This window comes from Carcharhinus amblyrhynchos, chromosome 19, assembly GCF_965287045.1.
Source record: "Carcharhinus amblyrhynchos chromosome 19, sCarAmb.v2.hapA, whole genome shotgun sequence".
NCBI classification, from domain to species: Eukaryota; Metazoa; Chordata; class Chondrichthyes; order Carcharhiniformes; family Carcharhinidae; genus Carcharhinus; species Carcharhinus amblyrhynchos.
In genome coordinates, this window is record NC_137342.1 from 2,546,957 (window position 1) to 2,564,279 (window position 17,323).

The window sequence follows — 17,323 nt, forward strand, 5'->3', positions numbered from 1 at the left end:
TCTTGAACCTGAATAAATGTTTCCCCACCACCAAACACATCACAGGGAGGGCATAAGAGTCCACCCTCTACATGCAAAAAGCTAAATCCTTATAAACATCGGTTAAGGAGGGTTGAGTTCAATCCTGGAACCTGGCTTTAGGAAAGATTTCAGGGCTTTGGAAAGAGCGCAGAAATATTTTATTAGAATGGTACATGGAATGAAGAGAGATAGTGTAAATATATAAATGATGTTTCCATTTGTGGGGTGTATAAATCTATGTGTGACAAGCAAAGCTCCCCCTCATTATTTATGCTGTTTTACTAGCCTGAGGCCTGAAGCAAAAGGAGTACAATGGCTGCAGCAGGTGATGGAAGCCCTATATAACAGATTCTGACTGGGGAAAAGAAGGGTGTCAATAATGTGGCAGAGAACGGACTCCAAGGTCTTCCGAAAGAGCACTGGAAGTCCTGATACTAGAGATGGAAAGGAGGAGAGAAGTAATTCATCTCTGGGGGCTTGCAGCCAAACTGAGAAATCAGTGGGACAAGAGAGTTACTGTAGTCAATGGCAAGAGGACCTGGATCAGAGTGACACGAAGTTCAAGGATCTCACAAAAGCGATTAAGGTCAGCGAATGTATCTCTAAATGGTACATAAAATCAATGGCACCACTCACCCTTCACAATGCTCAAAGCTCACTCCACTCTTACCCACCGACCAACAATCTTCACTCATCATGACATTCATGGGAGGGAAAACAGAATTGTATAATCAGGAGGATAGATACTGTTCTTTGCAGCCACACTGGGAGTTCTAAAGTTTATGCTGCAGCTTTGTGCCAGAATTTGTGCCTCATCTACAGAAATTAACTTGCAATGTGAGGGTGAGGATCCAAAGGTAATAGAATCATAGAATGGTTACAGGACGGGAAGCTATTCGGCCCACTGAATTTGGGCGGACTCTGCAAGTAAAATATACCTAGTGCCATTCTCCTGCTTTCTCCCATGCCCTATATATTCTTCCTTCCCAAAAAATAATCTAACTCCTTTGATTAAACCTGCCTCCACCACACTCACAGGCGGTGCATTCCAGATCCGAACCACTTACTGCAAAATATGTTGTTCCTCATGTCACCATTACTTCTTTTAACAGCTACGCTCAATCTGCACCCTCTGGTTCTCAATCCTTTCACTAATGGGAAGAGTTTCTCCCTATCTACTCTGCCCAGACCTCGCTTCCTTTCTGTCAGATCCCCTCTCAATCTTTTCTTCTCCAAGCAAAACTGCCCTAACTTCTCCAATCTTTCTACAGGTAACTGAAATTCCTAGTACCATCCTTGTGAATCTTTTTTGCCTCTTTCCAAATACCCACACTCCAGTTCAGGTTGAGCCAATGTCTTATACAAGTTTAACACAACTTCCTTACTTTTGTCCTCAAAAATCATACAAACATAGAAACTAGGTCCTTCAAGCCTGCTCTGCCATTCATTTTGAAAATTTTATCATCAAATTCAACATCCTGATCTCGTCCACCTTTCCCCATATTCTTTGATCTCTTTGGCCCCAAGAGCTATACCTAATTTCTTCTGGAAATCAGGCGTTTTGGTCTAACTACTTTCTGTGGTAGTGAATTTCTCACATTCACCACCCTTTGGATGAAGAAGTTTCTCCTCACCTCAGTTCTAAAAGGTTTACCCCTTATTCTCAAACTATGTCCCTGCTTTTTAAATATTTATTTATTAGTGTCACAAATAAGCTTACATTCACACTGCAATGAAGTTACTGTGAGAATCACCTCGGTGCCATATTCTGCCACCTGTTAGGGTACACTGAGGGAGAATTTTGCATGGCCAGTTCGCCTAACCCGCACATCTTTTGGACCATGGGGGGAAACCCGAGCACCTGGAGGAAACACATGCAGACACGGAGGGAACATGCAAACTCTACACCGACAGTGACTCTGGGTCCCTGGCGCTGTGAGGCAGCAGTGCTGACCACTGTGCCACCATTGACAAAACCTTAAACTTTATTCAACTGGTTTCTCAACTTATGCTATTACCTTCAATGATTTATGCATCCAGACTCCTCTACTCTGTTTAGAATTGTATTCTTTTAGATTGCCTGATCATGTTCTTCTGATCAAATGTATGACTTCACACTTCCCCGCATTAAATGGCACTGTTGATGTCAAAGTAACGTTATCCCTGATTGAAGTAACAATTTACCTATTCTCCTGGATGTTCCTGCACCATGCTAACCTCCTCAATAAAATGGTATTCGGTATAGCTGATGTATACGCATGCCATATCATCTTTGAAAGAAAAAGCAAGACTTGCATTTATATAGCACAACCCAGGATGTCCCAGAGTGGACTACTGTTAAGAAAGTATTTTTGAAGTGCAGTCATTGTTGTTCTATAGAAAAATGGATGCGAAATAGCCCTCATAGCCCCAGAAAAACCAAGCACAATTAACCCAAGATAAAAGTAAATCAATGCAGATGCTGGAACCTGAAACAAAATCAAAAATGCTGGAAAATATCAGCACATCAGACAGCATCCATGGAGAAAGAACAGAGCTAACACTTCGAGTCTGGATGACCCTTCATCAGAGCTGAAAATGAACCAAGATTAACCGTCACTCATTCTGACCTGGACAACTGGAACTGTAGGAATTTTGTGAAAGATCATGGGAGCAAGAAGTCCATAGCACAGGACAACAGCCTGAAGTGCTTGATTGGCATCATTGATCCAGCCGGCAACTTCAATTATCACCAGAATTCTTTCACATTTAGCCAGTCTAATAAGCTGAAAATTAAAACAAAAGATTAGTAACATATGGAGCAGGATGTTTTGATTTCAAACAGGAAATGTTTTTCTTTTCAAATACTATGGCTTTTATGACCCTGCCCGCAGTGAGCATATTGGCATAGGCACTTGAAAATATAATGGGAGCAAATAAGCCAGTTTCCGGTTGGCACGAGAACAGGTTGTGTTCGAATGCCGCAGACTTCAACGGGGGAGCGCATTTCCCACGCAAGATAAGAAGGTCACATCAGCGCTGAACCAGACTAACATCATTTATCATTGGACCTCCAGCTCCATGCCAGGCTCAGCAGGTAACAGCACATCATTTTAGGGGCTTCACAAATGAATCAATACATATCATGCTGGCAGTAATTGAGGAGTGGGTTGAAATGTGATGGAGGGCAAAGGCTTGACTGGGAACCACGATCACAATCAGAGGAGACATCTGCAGCCTATAGATCGGGAGCAGATGGTATGGTAGTGGGCACTCAATGATCTCATGGTGGGGTGGGGTGGGGAGCAATCTTTACATGTCGCAGTACAATTGGTTTCAAGATGGGGAGGAGTAAAGTCAACATGAGGCATAGCAACATTCACCTCATGAAATTTAAGCAGGTAACACGGGGATATCAACACAATCACAATGTGATCAAGGATTACAGGAGAAGAACTTAGTGTTATTGAAGGGAAGGAAACCTGAATGCTATGCTTCTCTTGGACAATGGGAGGGATTTGCACTGGAACGCAGGGAGGGCCAAAACTGGTCAGCTAATAAAACCTGAGGACCACCATCTTGCAGCCTGTAAATATGTCGCAGTAGAAAATGAACCTCAGAGCAATGCAGCTCAGGAGGGTTCTTCGGGTTTCTAGAAGGAGTGGATCACTGCACTGGGGGGTCTATTAAAGGGGCATGAATCTGAAATCTGTATCTCCAAATGCGGAGGAATGCACAGCTGAGGAATGTTAGGAGTATTTCCACATAGAACAGTAAAGCACAGTACAGGCCCTTTGGCACTCAACGTTGTGCCGAGCTATGTCCAAACCCAAGATCAAGCTATTCCACTCCCTATCATTCTGGACAACTAGAGAGGCAATTCAGAGTCTCAAATTCTAACAAGCATACATGCAAGATTCATCTCAATTAGTTCCAATCATTGATCTGCTTGCAATAACCTCCTGCCCAAATGGTGCTAATTCTCCTGTATGAAGTGGGCACCTTGCAAGTCTCCCCCTCCCCTTTACAGTACTCGGTTATGCTGGGCACAGCAAGCTATGATAATGTGTGAGAATGTACTGGAGCACTACACCATATCTGTCAAGGCATTAGAATTGTATCTTCCAGATGGTTTGCTCTACCAATGTTCAAGTGACAGACTGAGCATTGTTGCACCTTTCCTCAGATAGCATTGCAGCTGTACAGGAGCAATGAACCACAGTCTTTGCAGGTAGTCTTTGTCATCGAGGAATCAATGCTGGATCATGTTCAAGATCTGCGATCTACTCAAGAAGCAGGAATTGTGGCAGCTTCCTGGATATTTGGTGCAAACCTTATTTGTTTCTTGCGATCACAGATCAATTGTACATTGAATGAGTGGAATCCTTGCCTGCAATGTAATACAAATGGTGGATTGCACTGCTTGTTGCTAAGGAGGTCTTTGAGTTACATGAGAGCAGTTGATTTCACCCTGCACCATGTTGCCCCAGGGTAGCAATGAAGCTCAACGCTCTGTCAGTCTGTAGTAAAGTGCATGTAATTGTGACTCATAGCCAGCAGGAGGAACGCTGATTTTTCCACCCACCACTTTGTCCACAAAGGGGAAAATAGTCAATGATCAATGCATTCAGTTAGCTGGCCTTGTTTTGATATATATTGTGATGGTAATCAAAGAAATTAATCATCACTGTATAAGGAAAATGAACAATGTTTAAGAAATCCTTTGCCTCCAGTATGAACTTGTGAATGGATGGCTGAGAGATCCTACAGAGGGCCGGTAGAACCCTGGAATAAGCACTCATATGGAAGAGCTGTGGTGACTTTGACAGCCGCTGGCAATCAATGCCTCCCTGTCTCTGTAGCATCACCTCCTGGAGGATGTGGCAGATGTGAGTCACCAGATCTCTGAATGTCACTGATTCCCATGCATCTGGAGAAAGGACATACATTACCCCTCGGACTTGAGAGTTGCCAACATGCAGCGTTTCTGTGATCCTCATCCTCTGTGTCTGGAGGGGTTTTGTAGCCCCTAGCTGGGGGGGCTTCTTAGCTCTGAACCTGCCAGCAGCAAGGTTCAGAGGTGCCCTTTCAGATAGCCACCTGCAGCTTATTCAGGTGCCCACTTCACACAGGGGAGTTAGCACGATTTGGGCAAGAGGTTATTGCAAGCAGATCGATGATTGGAACTAATTGAGATTAATCTTGCATGCACACTCTTGAGGATTTAAGGCTCTGGATTGCCTCTATAGTTATGGAAATACTCCTAACACCCCTCAGCTGTGCATTCTCCACATTTGGAAATAAAGATTTCAGATTTACACCCTTTAATAGATCCCCCAGTGCAGTGATCCACTCCCCCGAGAAACCTGAAGAACCCTCCTGAGCTGCGTTAAGGTGGTCCTCAGGTTTTATTAGCTGACCAGTTTGGCTCTCCCTGCGTTCCAGTGCAAATCTCTCCATTGTCTGAAAGGAGCATAGTATTCAGGTTTCCTTCCCTTCAATAACACCAAGTCCTTCCTCTGTAAAGGAAAATGACCAATGTTCAGAAAATTTTAACTGATAAAATAGTTTAAATGGCAAATGGTTCATTAATTTCACGTCTTTGTTCTTCTTGCCAGAGCCTTGTTTTGATTCCCTTGCTTTTTGAACTCTATGGCCCAGTATTGGACTTTTATAGAATCATACAGTGCAGAGAGGCCCTTCGGCCCATCAAGTCCGCACTAACACATTAGAAACACCTGAATTCCCAGTTAATCCATCTGCCAATACTTGGCCCATAGCCTTGAATGTTATGCTGTGCCAAATGCTCATTCAGATACTTTTTGAAGGATGTGAGATAACTCGCCCCTACCACCCTTCCAGGCAGCGCCTTCCACCATCCTCTGGGTAAAAGATTTTACTCACATCCCCACAAACCTCCTGCCCCTCACCTTGAACCTTTGTCCCCTTGTGACTGACCCTTCAACTAAGGGGAACAGCTGCTCCCTATCCACCCTGTCCATGTCCCTCACAATCTTGCACACCTCAAGCAGGTCACCCCTCAGTCTTCTCTGCTCCAACAGAAACAACCCAAGCCTATCCAACCTCTCTTTATAACTTAAAAGGTCCATCCCAGGAGCATTCTGCAACCAATTCAGTGCATTTGCATCCTTGCGATAATGTGACAAATAGAGACGCATACAGTAAGTCAGTGAGCTGCGGCCTCACCAAAATTCTTTACAACTCCAACATGACTTTCCTGCTTTTGTAATCTATGCCTTGATTGATAAAGGCAAGTGTTTCATAGGCCTTTTCACCATCCTACTAACACCTTCAGAAATTTGTGGATAAACACTCTAAGGTCCCTTTATTCCACGGAACTTCCTAGTGTCCGAGCATTCACTGAATACTTTCTTGTCAAATTACTCCTTCCAAAGCGTATCACCTCACACTTTTCAGGGTTAAATTCCATCTTATTTGACCATTCTATCTTTATCTTTTGTGGCCAATGCTACTCCGCCTCACTGTTACTGCTAATTTGTGAATTATAGGAGATAGTGCTATACAACTGATATAGGTTTTTCACTAACCTCTTTTATTTTAAATTAAATTGATAATCTGTCCCATTGCTGCATTTAACATTCTTGGCTGAAATTGTGTCAGGCTTGATTGGGCTAGAGTCCAATACAGTCAAAGAACTTAAATTCTTCTAACGTAAACAAGTTAAACAAGCAGACTTTGAAAGAAAACAAATAAGTTATATCAATTTACACCCACCCCAGTCAAATATATCCAGTAATGTGGTCAACGTATATTTAACTTTCAGTCTGATTCTAATATTGGCTATCGAAGGTACAATCATCATTCAGTGAGAATGATCTTGCGTTTCTTTTAAGCTTTGTTGGCAGTGGGTCTTTGACAGGCCAAGGATGAGATTGGACACATTCTCAGTTTGCATGCCCTTGATTCTGTTTTGCTGGGTTGCTAACCCAGCTTTGAAAGTGGGGAACAGCGAGCCGAAAGGAGTCTGATGGAAATAGCTGTGGTGTTTTGCTGCATTATTAGGATGCTCAGCTGCACTGTGGGATGCTCAGCATTGTCAGTAGAAGATTGGGAAAAGATTTTAAAGTTCCCATTCGCCAGATGTAATTTATGATAAACTGGGTATTCAAACTCTAAACAAAGCCCCGTGACCCACAATAACATTGGCTGCCAAGGTCCCATATGTGATCGCAGCGTATAGTGTCGCTGTGTATAAAATATGTTATACATCATCATGCTATCATTTACATCCCCTTGTAATATACCACATGTTTTTGAAGAAAATGTACTAAATGTGAATTTCCCATGATGAGAAGTAGAAAGATCACAGGGAATCATTGAAACAGCTCCAAATCCATTTTTTTTCCTAATCTAACAGAAAAACCATTGAATCATAGAATTCCTACAGTGCAAAACAGGCCATTCGGCTCATTCAGTCAGCACCAACTCTCTGACAGAGCATTTTACCCAGCCTCTGTCCCCCACCCTATCTCTGTAATCCCACACATTTGCCCTACTAACCCCATCTAGAACCATAGAAAAACTACAGGTGCAGGACCAATGGGATGAATGAGTACAATATCAACTCTTAGCAGTGTTGAGGAACAGAAGGACCTGGGGGTCCGGGTCCATAGGACTCTTAAATTGGCCTCGCAGGTGGAGGATGTGGTCAAGAAGGCGTATGGTGTACTGGCCTTCATTAATAGAGGGATTGAGTTTAGGAGTCAGGAGGTATTGTTGCAACTTTGTAAGACCCTTGTCAGACCCCACTTGGAGTACTGTGCGCAGTTCTGGTCACCTCACTACAGGAAGGATGTGGAGGCTATTGAGAGGGTGCAGAGGAGATTTACAAGGATGTTGCCTGGATTGGGAGGCATGCCTTATGAAGATAGGTTGAGGGAGCCAGGGCTCTTCTCCCTGGAGACACGAAGGTTAAGAGGCGACCTGATAGAGGTTTATAAAATGTTGAGAGAATAGATAGGGTGGATTCTCAGAGGCTATTTCCCAGGGCTGAAATGGTCGCCACGAGAGGACACAGGTTTAAGGTGCTGGGGAGCAGGTACAGAGGAGATGTCAGGGGTAAGTTTTTCACTCAGAGGGTGGTGAGTGAGTGGAATCGGCTGCTGTCGGTGGTGGTAGAGGCAAACTCACTGGGGTCTTTTAAAAGATTTCTGGATGAGTACATGGGATTTAATGGGATTGGGAGTTACAGATAGTTCTATGGCCTGGTAGGTATGGATATGAACAGCGCAACTTGTGGGCCAAAGGGCCTGTTTGAGCTGTAGTGTTCTATGCTCTATGTAACTACAGCACAAACAGCCCCTTCGGTCCACAAGTTGCGCCAATCTTATCTCTACCTACTTACCTATACCCCTCAATCCTATCAAGTCCCATGTACTCATCCAGAAGTCTCTTAAAAGACCCTATCGAATTTGCCTCCACCACCACCGACGGCAGCCGGTTCCACTCACTCACCACCCTCTGAGTGAAAAACGTACCCCTGACATCTCCTCTGTACCTGCTCCCCAGCACCTTAAACCTGCGTCCTCTCGTAGCGACCATTTCAGCCCTGGGAAATAGCCTCTGAGAATCCACCCGATCAATACCTCTCAACATTTTATAAACCTCTGTCAGGTCGCCTCACATCCTTTGAGAAAAGATTGAGCTCTCTCAACCTATCCTCATAAGGCATGCCACCCAATCCAGGCAACATCCTTGTAAATCTCCTCTGCACCCTTTCAATAGCTTCCACATCCTTCCGGTAGTGAGGTGACCAGAACTGCGTACAGTACTTCAAGTGGGGTCTTATACAGCTGCAGCATTATCTCCCGCCTCCGAAACTCAATTCCTCAATTGATGAAGGTCAGTCCACCATATGCGCAACATGAAGGAGCCATCTGAGACATGAATGCAATTGAAAAGGACCAAAGTCTTTAGGTATCTCAAAACATCTTCAGGAGCTGCATGGTTGCTCAGTGGTTAGCACTGGTGCCTCACAGCACCAGGGACGCGGGTTCGATTCCTAGCTTGGGTCACTGTCTGTACGGAGTTTGCATGTTCTCCCCATGTCCATGTGGGTTTCCTCCCAGTGATCCAATTTCCTCCCACAGTCCAAAAGGTGTGCTGGTTCAGTGCTTTGGCCATGCTAAATTCTCCCTTGGTGTCCCCAAACAGGCACCGGAGTGTGGTGACTAGGGGACTTTCACAGTAACTTAGAACAGAATCATAGAAAAACTACAAGACAAACAGGCCCTTTGTCCCACAAGTTGCGCTGATGATATCCCTACCTACTAGGCTTACCTATAACCCTCAATCCTATGAATTCCCATGAACTCATCCAGAAGTCTCTTAAAAGACCCTATCGAATTTGCCTCCACCACCACTGACAGCAGCTGATTCACTCACCCACCACCCTCTGAGTGAAAAACTTACCCCTGACATCCCCCCTGTACCTACTCCCCAGCACCTTAAACCTGCGTCCTCTTGTAGCGACCATTTCAACCCTGGGAAATAGCCTCCGAGAATCCACCCTATCTATTCCTCTTAACATTTTATAAACCTCTATCAGGTCCCCTCTCAACCTTCGTCTCTCCAGGGAGAAGAGACCGAGCTCCCTTAACCTATCCTCATAAGGCATGCCACCCAATCCAGGTAACATCCTTGTAAATCTCATTTGTACCCTTTCAATAGCTTCCACATCCTTCCTGTAATGAGGCGACCAGAACTGAGCACAGTACTCCAAGTGGGGTCTGACCAGAGTCTTATACAGCTGCAGCATTATCTCCCGACTCCGAAACTCAATTCCTCAAATTCATTGCAGTGTTAATGTAAGGCTACTTGTGACTAATAAATAAACTTTAGACACCTTTACAGAAGCCATTTTCACTGTATTTGAGACAAGAAGCTTCTGACTCTGATGACTCTCTATCCTTTCACATGGAGAACATCGCCATTAGACTGGCAGCCACCACACACGGCAGTGGGCTGCTCTCTCAGTGCCAAAATGTCTAAGACCACAATATTGCCCCTAATTAACATATTAAGCATGTTAAACGGCTGCCCGCCTCCATGAAGCCTAATTCCCAACACCGTCCTTTCCCTGTTCCACACCGGGGAAATTCCTCAGCTGAGGAATTCCATCATGGAGTTGTTCCGATGAGGTTTCCTCAAATTTCCCAGTGCCTCCCTGCCTTCAAGCTAGCTACTACGAGACTGAAGAATTTTGCTCACTAACTCTGTTGCTTCCTCCACACATAGCAGCACTTTCTCTTTGTATTTTAGAAAATCAGCCATTTGCTTTACAAAAAATATTACTTATTCTTCTTCAGCTCTCTGCTCAGTGACAGGTCTAACCCACAACATCTTTCAAAGGATGTGGTCCTGATTTCACCCCACCCAGGACAGAGATCGAACCCCATGCTGTTTGCACCATCTGATCCACACCTGCCATCTAGATAAATGAGCCAGCTAGCCCTCCAAGGGGTGCAACATGCATTTTGACATGTATATTGCAGTCAGGAGCTATGCATGGCGATAGTAGGGACTCTGATTTCTTTCGATTATGTAGCTGATTGTGGATGTCTCTCGTCCTTACCACCTGCCACTGTTGTGCGCTGAAAGAATTTACAAGTTGATGTGCAGCCTGTTTGGTTGCATTATGAACACAACATCCTTGGCCATCAAGCCTTAGGGTGGGGTTTGAACCCAGGACATCTGGCTCAGAGTCAAGGACTCTACCCACTGCACCAGAAGACATTTTGAATACTGTTTAACTGTGGTTAAATCGTGAAGGCAATAATATTTAGTTTTGTGAGTTCACTATTATCTATTACTAATGGGCAGCACGGTAGCACAGTGGTTAGCACTGCTGCTTCACAGCTCCAGAGACCTGGGTCTGTGTGGAGTTTGCACATTCTCCTTGTGTCTGCGAGGATTTCTTCCGGGTGCTCCGGTTTCCTCCCACTGTCCAAAGGGTTAGGTTGATTGGCCATGCTAAAATTGCCCCTTAGAGTCCTGAGATGTGTAGGTTAGAGGGATTAGTGGGTAAAATATGTAAGGATAAGGGGGTAGGGCCTGGGTGGGATTGTGGTCGGTGCAGACTCAATGGGCCAAATGGCCTCTTTCTGCACAGTAGGGTTTTTATGGTTCTTCTATGATTCACCATCATCTATTACATATTACATATTAGAAAAAATTATTAGGGATAGGATTTATAGTTATTTGGAGAGTAATGAATTGATTAGAAATAGTCAGCATGGTTTTGTAGCGGGTAGGTCGTGCCTTACTAACCTTATTGAGTTTTTTGAGAAGGTGACCAAAGAGGTGGATGGGGGTAAGGCAGTTGACGTGGTATACATGGATTTTAGTAAGGCGTTCGATAAGGTTCACCATGGTAGGCTTCTGCAGAAAATGCAGATGTATGGGATTGTGGGTAATCTAGGAAGTTGGATCAGGAATTGGCTATCAGATAGGAGACAGAGGGTGGTGGTGGATGGTAAATATTCATCATGGAGTGCAGTTACGAGTGGTGTGCCTCAGGGATCTGTTTTGGGGCCACTGTTGTTTGTAATTTTTATTAATGATCTGGATGAGGGTATAGTTGGGTGGATTAGTAAATTTGCTGATGACACCAAAGTTGGAGGTGTGGTAGATTGTGAGGAAGGGTGTCATAGTCTGCAGGGAGACTTAGATAGGTTGCAGAGCTGGGCCGAGAGGTGGCGGATGGAATTTAATGCGGAGAAGTGTGAGGTAATTCACTTTGGTAGGAGCAACAGATGTGTCGAGTATAGGGCTAACGGGAGGACTTTGAATAGTGTGGATGAACAGAGGGATCTAGGTGTGTGTGTACATAGATCCCTGAAAGTTGGGAATCAAGTAGATAAGGTTGTCAAGAAGGCGTACGGTGTCTTGGCGTTTATTGGTAGGGGGATTGAATTTAGGAGTCGCAGTGTAATGTTGCAACTGTACACTACTCTAGTGCGGCCGCACTTGGAGTACTGTGTGCAGTTCTGGTCCCCGCATTACAAGAAGGATGTGGAGGCGTTGGAGAGGGTGCAGAGGAGGTTTACTAGGATGTTGCCTGGTATGGTGGGGAGGTCCTATGAGGAGAGACTGAGGGATCTAGGGTTGTTTTCGTTGGGAAGAAGGCGGCTAAGAGGGGATCTTATTGAAACATATAAGATGATTAGGGGTTTAGATAGGGTGGATAGTGATAGCCTTTTTCCTCGGATGGAGAAAGCTAGCACGAGGGGGCATGACTTTAAATTAAGGGGGGGTAGCTACAGGACGGATGTCAGGGGTAGGTTCTTTACCCAGCGGGTGGTGAGGGATTGGAATGCCCTGCCTGCTGCAGTTGTAGATGCGTCTAGTTTGGGGGCGTTTAAGAGATCTCTGGATAGGTTTATGGACGAAAAGGGATTGGTATAGGCTAGTGGGTCATTGTTTTTGTAACTGGTCGGCGCAACATCGTGGGCCGAAGGGCCTGTTCTGCGCTGTAATGTTCTATGTTCTATGTTCTATGTTCTATATATAATTTTCCATTCTTAATCATCAATTTTATTCCAGAACATACTTGTCCTTTGTAAAGCGGTCCATTATCAGTCAGAGGGTCACAGTAAATTTTATCTCTCTGGCAACTAATTTCACAATCGATGAAGATGCTTCCCAGAAAATTCCGCAGAAGAATGGGAGATGCCAACGATACAGCCTTATTGTTTAACCTAAAATTAAACATGTGGGGAGATTGTTAGTAAGGTAAATACCTGGTTATGAATTGTATGCAAAACAGATACTGTCACAGATTTTAGATACTTCAACACATTTTAATTAACTTCATTTCTGAGCTGACAGTGTTGGAGGCATGGAAGGGCGTTGGGACAACATTTAAGAAAAACTCGGACAGGTACATGGATGAGAGGGGTGTGGAGGGATATGGTCCAGGTGCAGGTCAGTGGGACTAGGCAGAAAAATGGTTCGGCACAGACAAGAAGGGCCAAACGGCCTGTTTCTGTGCTGTAATGTTTTATGGTTCTATGCCGATTCACAACCTGAGGACCCCCAGACTGGCACAAGGCCCCTGAAACTGCCTTCATGCATGCAAGCCTCCCATCCCACACCATGGCAGCAGCGAGACCCTCCCCTTTTCACCCTGGGGTTCATTCCCAGTAGTACTCACTCCCTCCCTCCCTCCTTGCTCCCCCATCACTCCCCCTCGCTCCTGCTGTGCCTGAACCACACTTAATTGAGTAATGATTTGTGCCAGTGTGATGTCACGACTGTGAGGTGGGGAGATTCCAGGAGGGGGACAATAGTGTGTTCAACTCACTAATGACTTTGAAATCCAGGCAAATCCACACTAATAGGCTTCACGCCCATTTTGGGCACAAAGTGGTTCTCACCATGAAAAAGGGGCTGGGGAGATCGCAAACTGTTTAGCACTGGGTGAGATTTTGGTTTTTAGCGTCGCTCGTAATCTTCCCAGCTCGCCATGCAGATTGCCGGATTCAGCGAGGTGGTAAGATTGTTATGGTCTGGTTAGGAACAGTAGCTTTTTGTTTAAAGTAGGCAAAGTTTGAAATCCCAGTTACCCAATGGATGAATAAAGTCACAAGATTCTGCAAATTCAACAAACAAAATAAACTTTACCATACAAAGTCAGTAAAGTAAAACAAGCTGCAATATCTATCTTATGTACTAACATTCAGAATTAACACAAGATGAGTATGAATTAACAGGCAAACTATAGTAGGCACTCTATACAACGGCTGGAATTTTACCAGCCCACCCATCATGGAAATCGGAGGAGTGGAGCATGGGACAAAAACATTCCACACTACTTTCAGACACTTCAAAAAACAGTGCAAAAAATGACCTTGCTACAGGTTCGGGTGCCTGGCACTTTAAACTCACACAAGCTGCAACTTCACGGTAGTTTATTATAAAGTGCCTGCACATTCATTAATCAGATTTGGAATCCTGGGATCATCTCACTGTGTGGTCTTGGATAGCACCAATTCACAGCATACGTGTGAATTGTCCCTGTAAACATGCCCATTATCCAGCACACAGGAAGCAATTGGCAGACTGATAGAAGCTGCAGTCTTCATCAGATAGTCTTACATCTCTATATTTAAATTAAATGTATTGAATAAAATGCATTTACTTTTAACAAGCATAAAACTTACTTTCAATACTGTTTCCAAATGGAACACTAATACTATAAATTGAATCTGGGGTTCGGGAGAAAAGTTAGAGATAGAATTGATAACGATTGTACCTTTTCTGATTGATGCGACAGTCAGTATTTTCAGAAACAACCAATGTATTTTCTGGTGTTTCACTTTCCTTTAAGACAAAATGTTCCCACAAAATTGAGAACGCTTGCTTTGCCACTGGATAATTTCCCAGTTGAAATGCAGCCTAAAGCAAATATTAAATTTAAATTAAATTTGAATTTGATTGCAATATTATTTGAAAAAAATTCTAATAATTCTGTGACAGAAATTCAGCAGTTTTTCATGGAATTATTAAGTAATTATGTAAATTCATTAAACAAAACTAGTAGAGACTCCTTTGATTTCAGAGTTCCCATTTCCCAAGAGAAAAATTAAGGCCTGGTTGTCTGGTCAACTCAGGACCCCCGCAGATATAATCAACATAATTTTGTTTCAGTGTGACAGTGATAGTGGCTCGACTCAGGATAGCATGGTGCCACAGTGGTTAGCACTGCTGCCTCACAATACCAGGTTCAATTCCCAGCTTGGGTCACTGTCTGTGTGGAGTTTGCATATTCTCCCTATGTCTGCATGGGCTTCCTCCAGGTGCTCCAGTTTTCTCCCACAGTCTGAATGATGTGCTGGTTCGGTGCGTTGCGCGTGCTAAATTCTCCCTCAGTGTACTGAACAGGCACCGGAGTGTGGCGACTAGGGGATTTTCACAGTAACTTCACTGCAGTGATAATGTAAGCCTACTTGTGACACTAATAAATAAACTTTAAACCTTTTATCCTCATCCCCTGTAGATTCTGATGTGGAAGGAAGGAGTGTAAAACTGCTGGATAAGATTCTCTCTATTTCAGCCCATCTGAACTAGAATGTGATATTATGGTGGGGGAGGCGCTGACATACTGGTATTATCGCTCGACTATTAATCCAACTCAGCTATTGTCCCGAGGGCCTGGGTTTGAATCCTCCCACAGCAGATGGTGGAATTTGAATTCTACTTTTAAAAATATCTGGAATTAAGAATCTGCTGATGACCATGGAACCGTTGTTGATTGTCGGAAAAACTCATCTGGTTCATGAATGTCCTTTAGGGAAGGAAATCTGATGTCTTTACCTGGTCTGGCCTACATGTGACTACAGAACCACAGCAACGTAATTGACTCCCAACTGTCCTTGGGCAATTAGGGATGGGCAATTAATGCTGGCCAGCCGGCAATGCCCATGTCCCAGAAACGAATACAAAAAAAGGCAAGGTCTTGGATAGAGGCCTGCCTATGCCCCTATTAAGGCCCTTAAGTAGCTACTTAAGATGGATAGGAAACAAAACATTTGCCTCCAGACAAGGTGATCCTCCCCTCCAGTGTCCTGGGAGTGCCAGCCCTCCATCCCCCATCACACCCTGCTTACTCCTGACACTCTGATCATCTCCCCCTCCTGACTCCCAGAGCATCTGCATCCCTTACCCTACCCTCCTGTCAACGTCCAAGGCACGACTGCCATCCAAGTGCAGAGTAAAAATCTGTCTGCTACCAATTAATGTTCAATAGTGTGTAAAATGGCAATGCCCTGACAGAATTATAGACCATCGAGCAGTACAGGCCCTTCGGCCCTCAATGTTGTGCCAAGCTATCACAGAACCCTAAAGTGCAGAAAGAGCCCATTCGGCTCATCGAGTCTGCACCGACCACAATCCCACCCAGGCCCTATCCCCATATCCCCACATTTTACCCGTTATTCCCTCTAACCTATACACCTCATTGTTCTCCGGAGCATTGTACCTGGTGGCTGTGGTGAGTGCCTGATTTACCTGAAAATCGCTTTGTGGCTGTACTTCCGCTTCTCAGGGTTTGTCAGAGAGTAGTTTACTTCCGTACCGGAAGTTAGGCGAGGGGATTGTCGGGAAGGGGGAGCGGGGGGTATAAAAAAGGAGGTAGCAGCACACAGCGGGCAGCGTCGGGAGCAGGCAGCGGAGTGAGTGGGAGCTGAGTGAGAAGGGCTTTGGTTCGCTGGGCTTAGGCGAGGGCAGGATTAGAGAAGGGGTGTTGTACATTTCTACCTTTTGTCGCTTACAGGAGGTTGGGACATGGCAGGGGCTATAGGGAGGAACATAAGCTGTGTTACGTGCCGCATGTGGGAGTTCTTGGTGGCGTCACGTGTCCCCAAGGTCCACATCTGTGCTAAATGTTTAGAACTGCAGCGCTTGAGGGCCCGGGTCAGGCAACTCGAGGGGCATCTGGAGGATGCATTTCTGGTCAGGGAAAATGAGGAGTTAATGGCTAGGAACCACGAGCAGGAAGAGGTCCCAAGGGCTGAAGAGCAGGAAGGGTGGACGACTGTTAGGCGGAAAAAGAGGAAGAAGAAGAGCAGTCAGGGTCCCCCGGCCTCCCCAGAGACCCCCCAAGATTCATCTACAGGGGCACAGAAAGATAGGCAGGAGGGCCAGACTGACTTAGAGGGACAGAAGGGGGCTGGCAAGGTGATAGTGGTAGGGGATGGGAGGGTCCGAGGGATTGATAGGAGGTTCTGTGGACGGAGGCGCGACTCCAGGATGGTGGTCTGCCTCCCTGGAGCAGGGGTAAAGGACGTAACAGAAAGGGTAGAGGGAATTTTGAAAGGGGAGGGGACCCAGGCAGAGGTCATAGTACACATAGGGGAGGGGGACATAGGAAGGAGGAGTAGGGTAGAGGTCCGTAGGCAATTTAGGGAGTTGGGGTCCAAACTAAAGAGCAGGACCTCCGGGGTGGCATTCTCTGGGTTGCTGCCTAGTACCAGCAGGGCAAAGAATGACGAGATCATGCAGCTGAATGCATGGTTGAGGGATTGGTGTAGGGTAGAGGGCTTTACTTTTGTGGACCACTGGGAGGTATTTATGAGAGAAGGGCAACTGTACAGGAGGGGTGGGGAGAATTTGAATAGGAGGGGAACTAGTGTCTTAGCGGGGCGGTTAGCTGGGGTGTTTAGGAATGGTTTAAACTAATGGCGGGGGGGGGGGGGGTGTGGGGATGTGGCTGGGAGAGAGTTGGGTGAAAGGAAAATTATCAGGGAGAAGGAGGTTCCAAGGGACACTCGTGGGTTGATGC

General features: G+C 45.2%; 1 protein-coding gene across 1 annotated transcript in view; it reads right to left on the minus strand.

The window, feature by feature from the left end:
- Positions 1-17,323, minus strand: part of LOC145355579 (cilia- and flagella-associated protein 54-like) — a 306,344-nt gene that overhangs the window by 229,835 nt on the left and 59,186 nt on the right. The window contains exons 11-13 of the mRNA XM_080207830.1: positions 14,297-14,439; positions 12,593-12,740; positions 2,631-2,786 (exon numbers count right to left, since the gene is read on the minus strand). Of these exons, the coding sequence (XP_080063956.1) occupies positions 2,631-2,786; positions 12,593-12,740; positions 14,297-14,439 (447 nt within the window). The remainder of the gene's footprint in view (positions 1-2,630; positions 2,787-12,592; positions 12,741-14,296; positions 14,440-17,323) is intronic.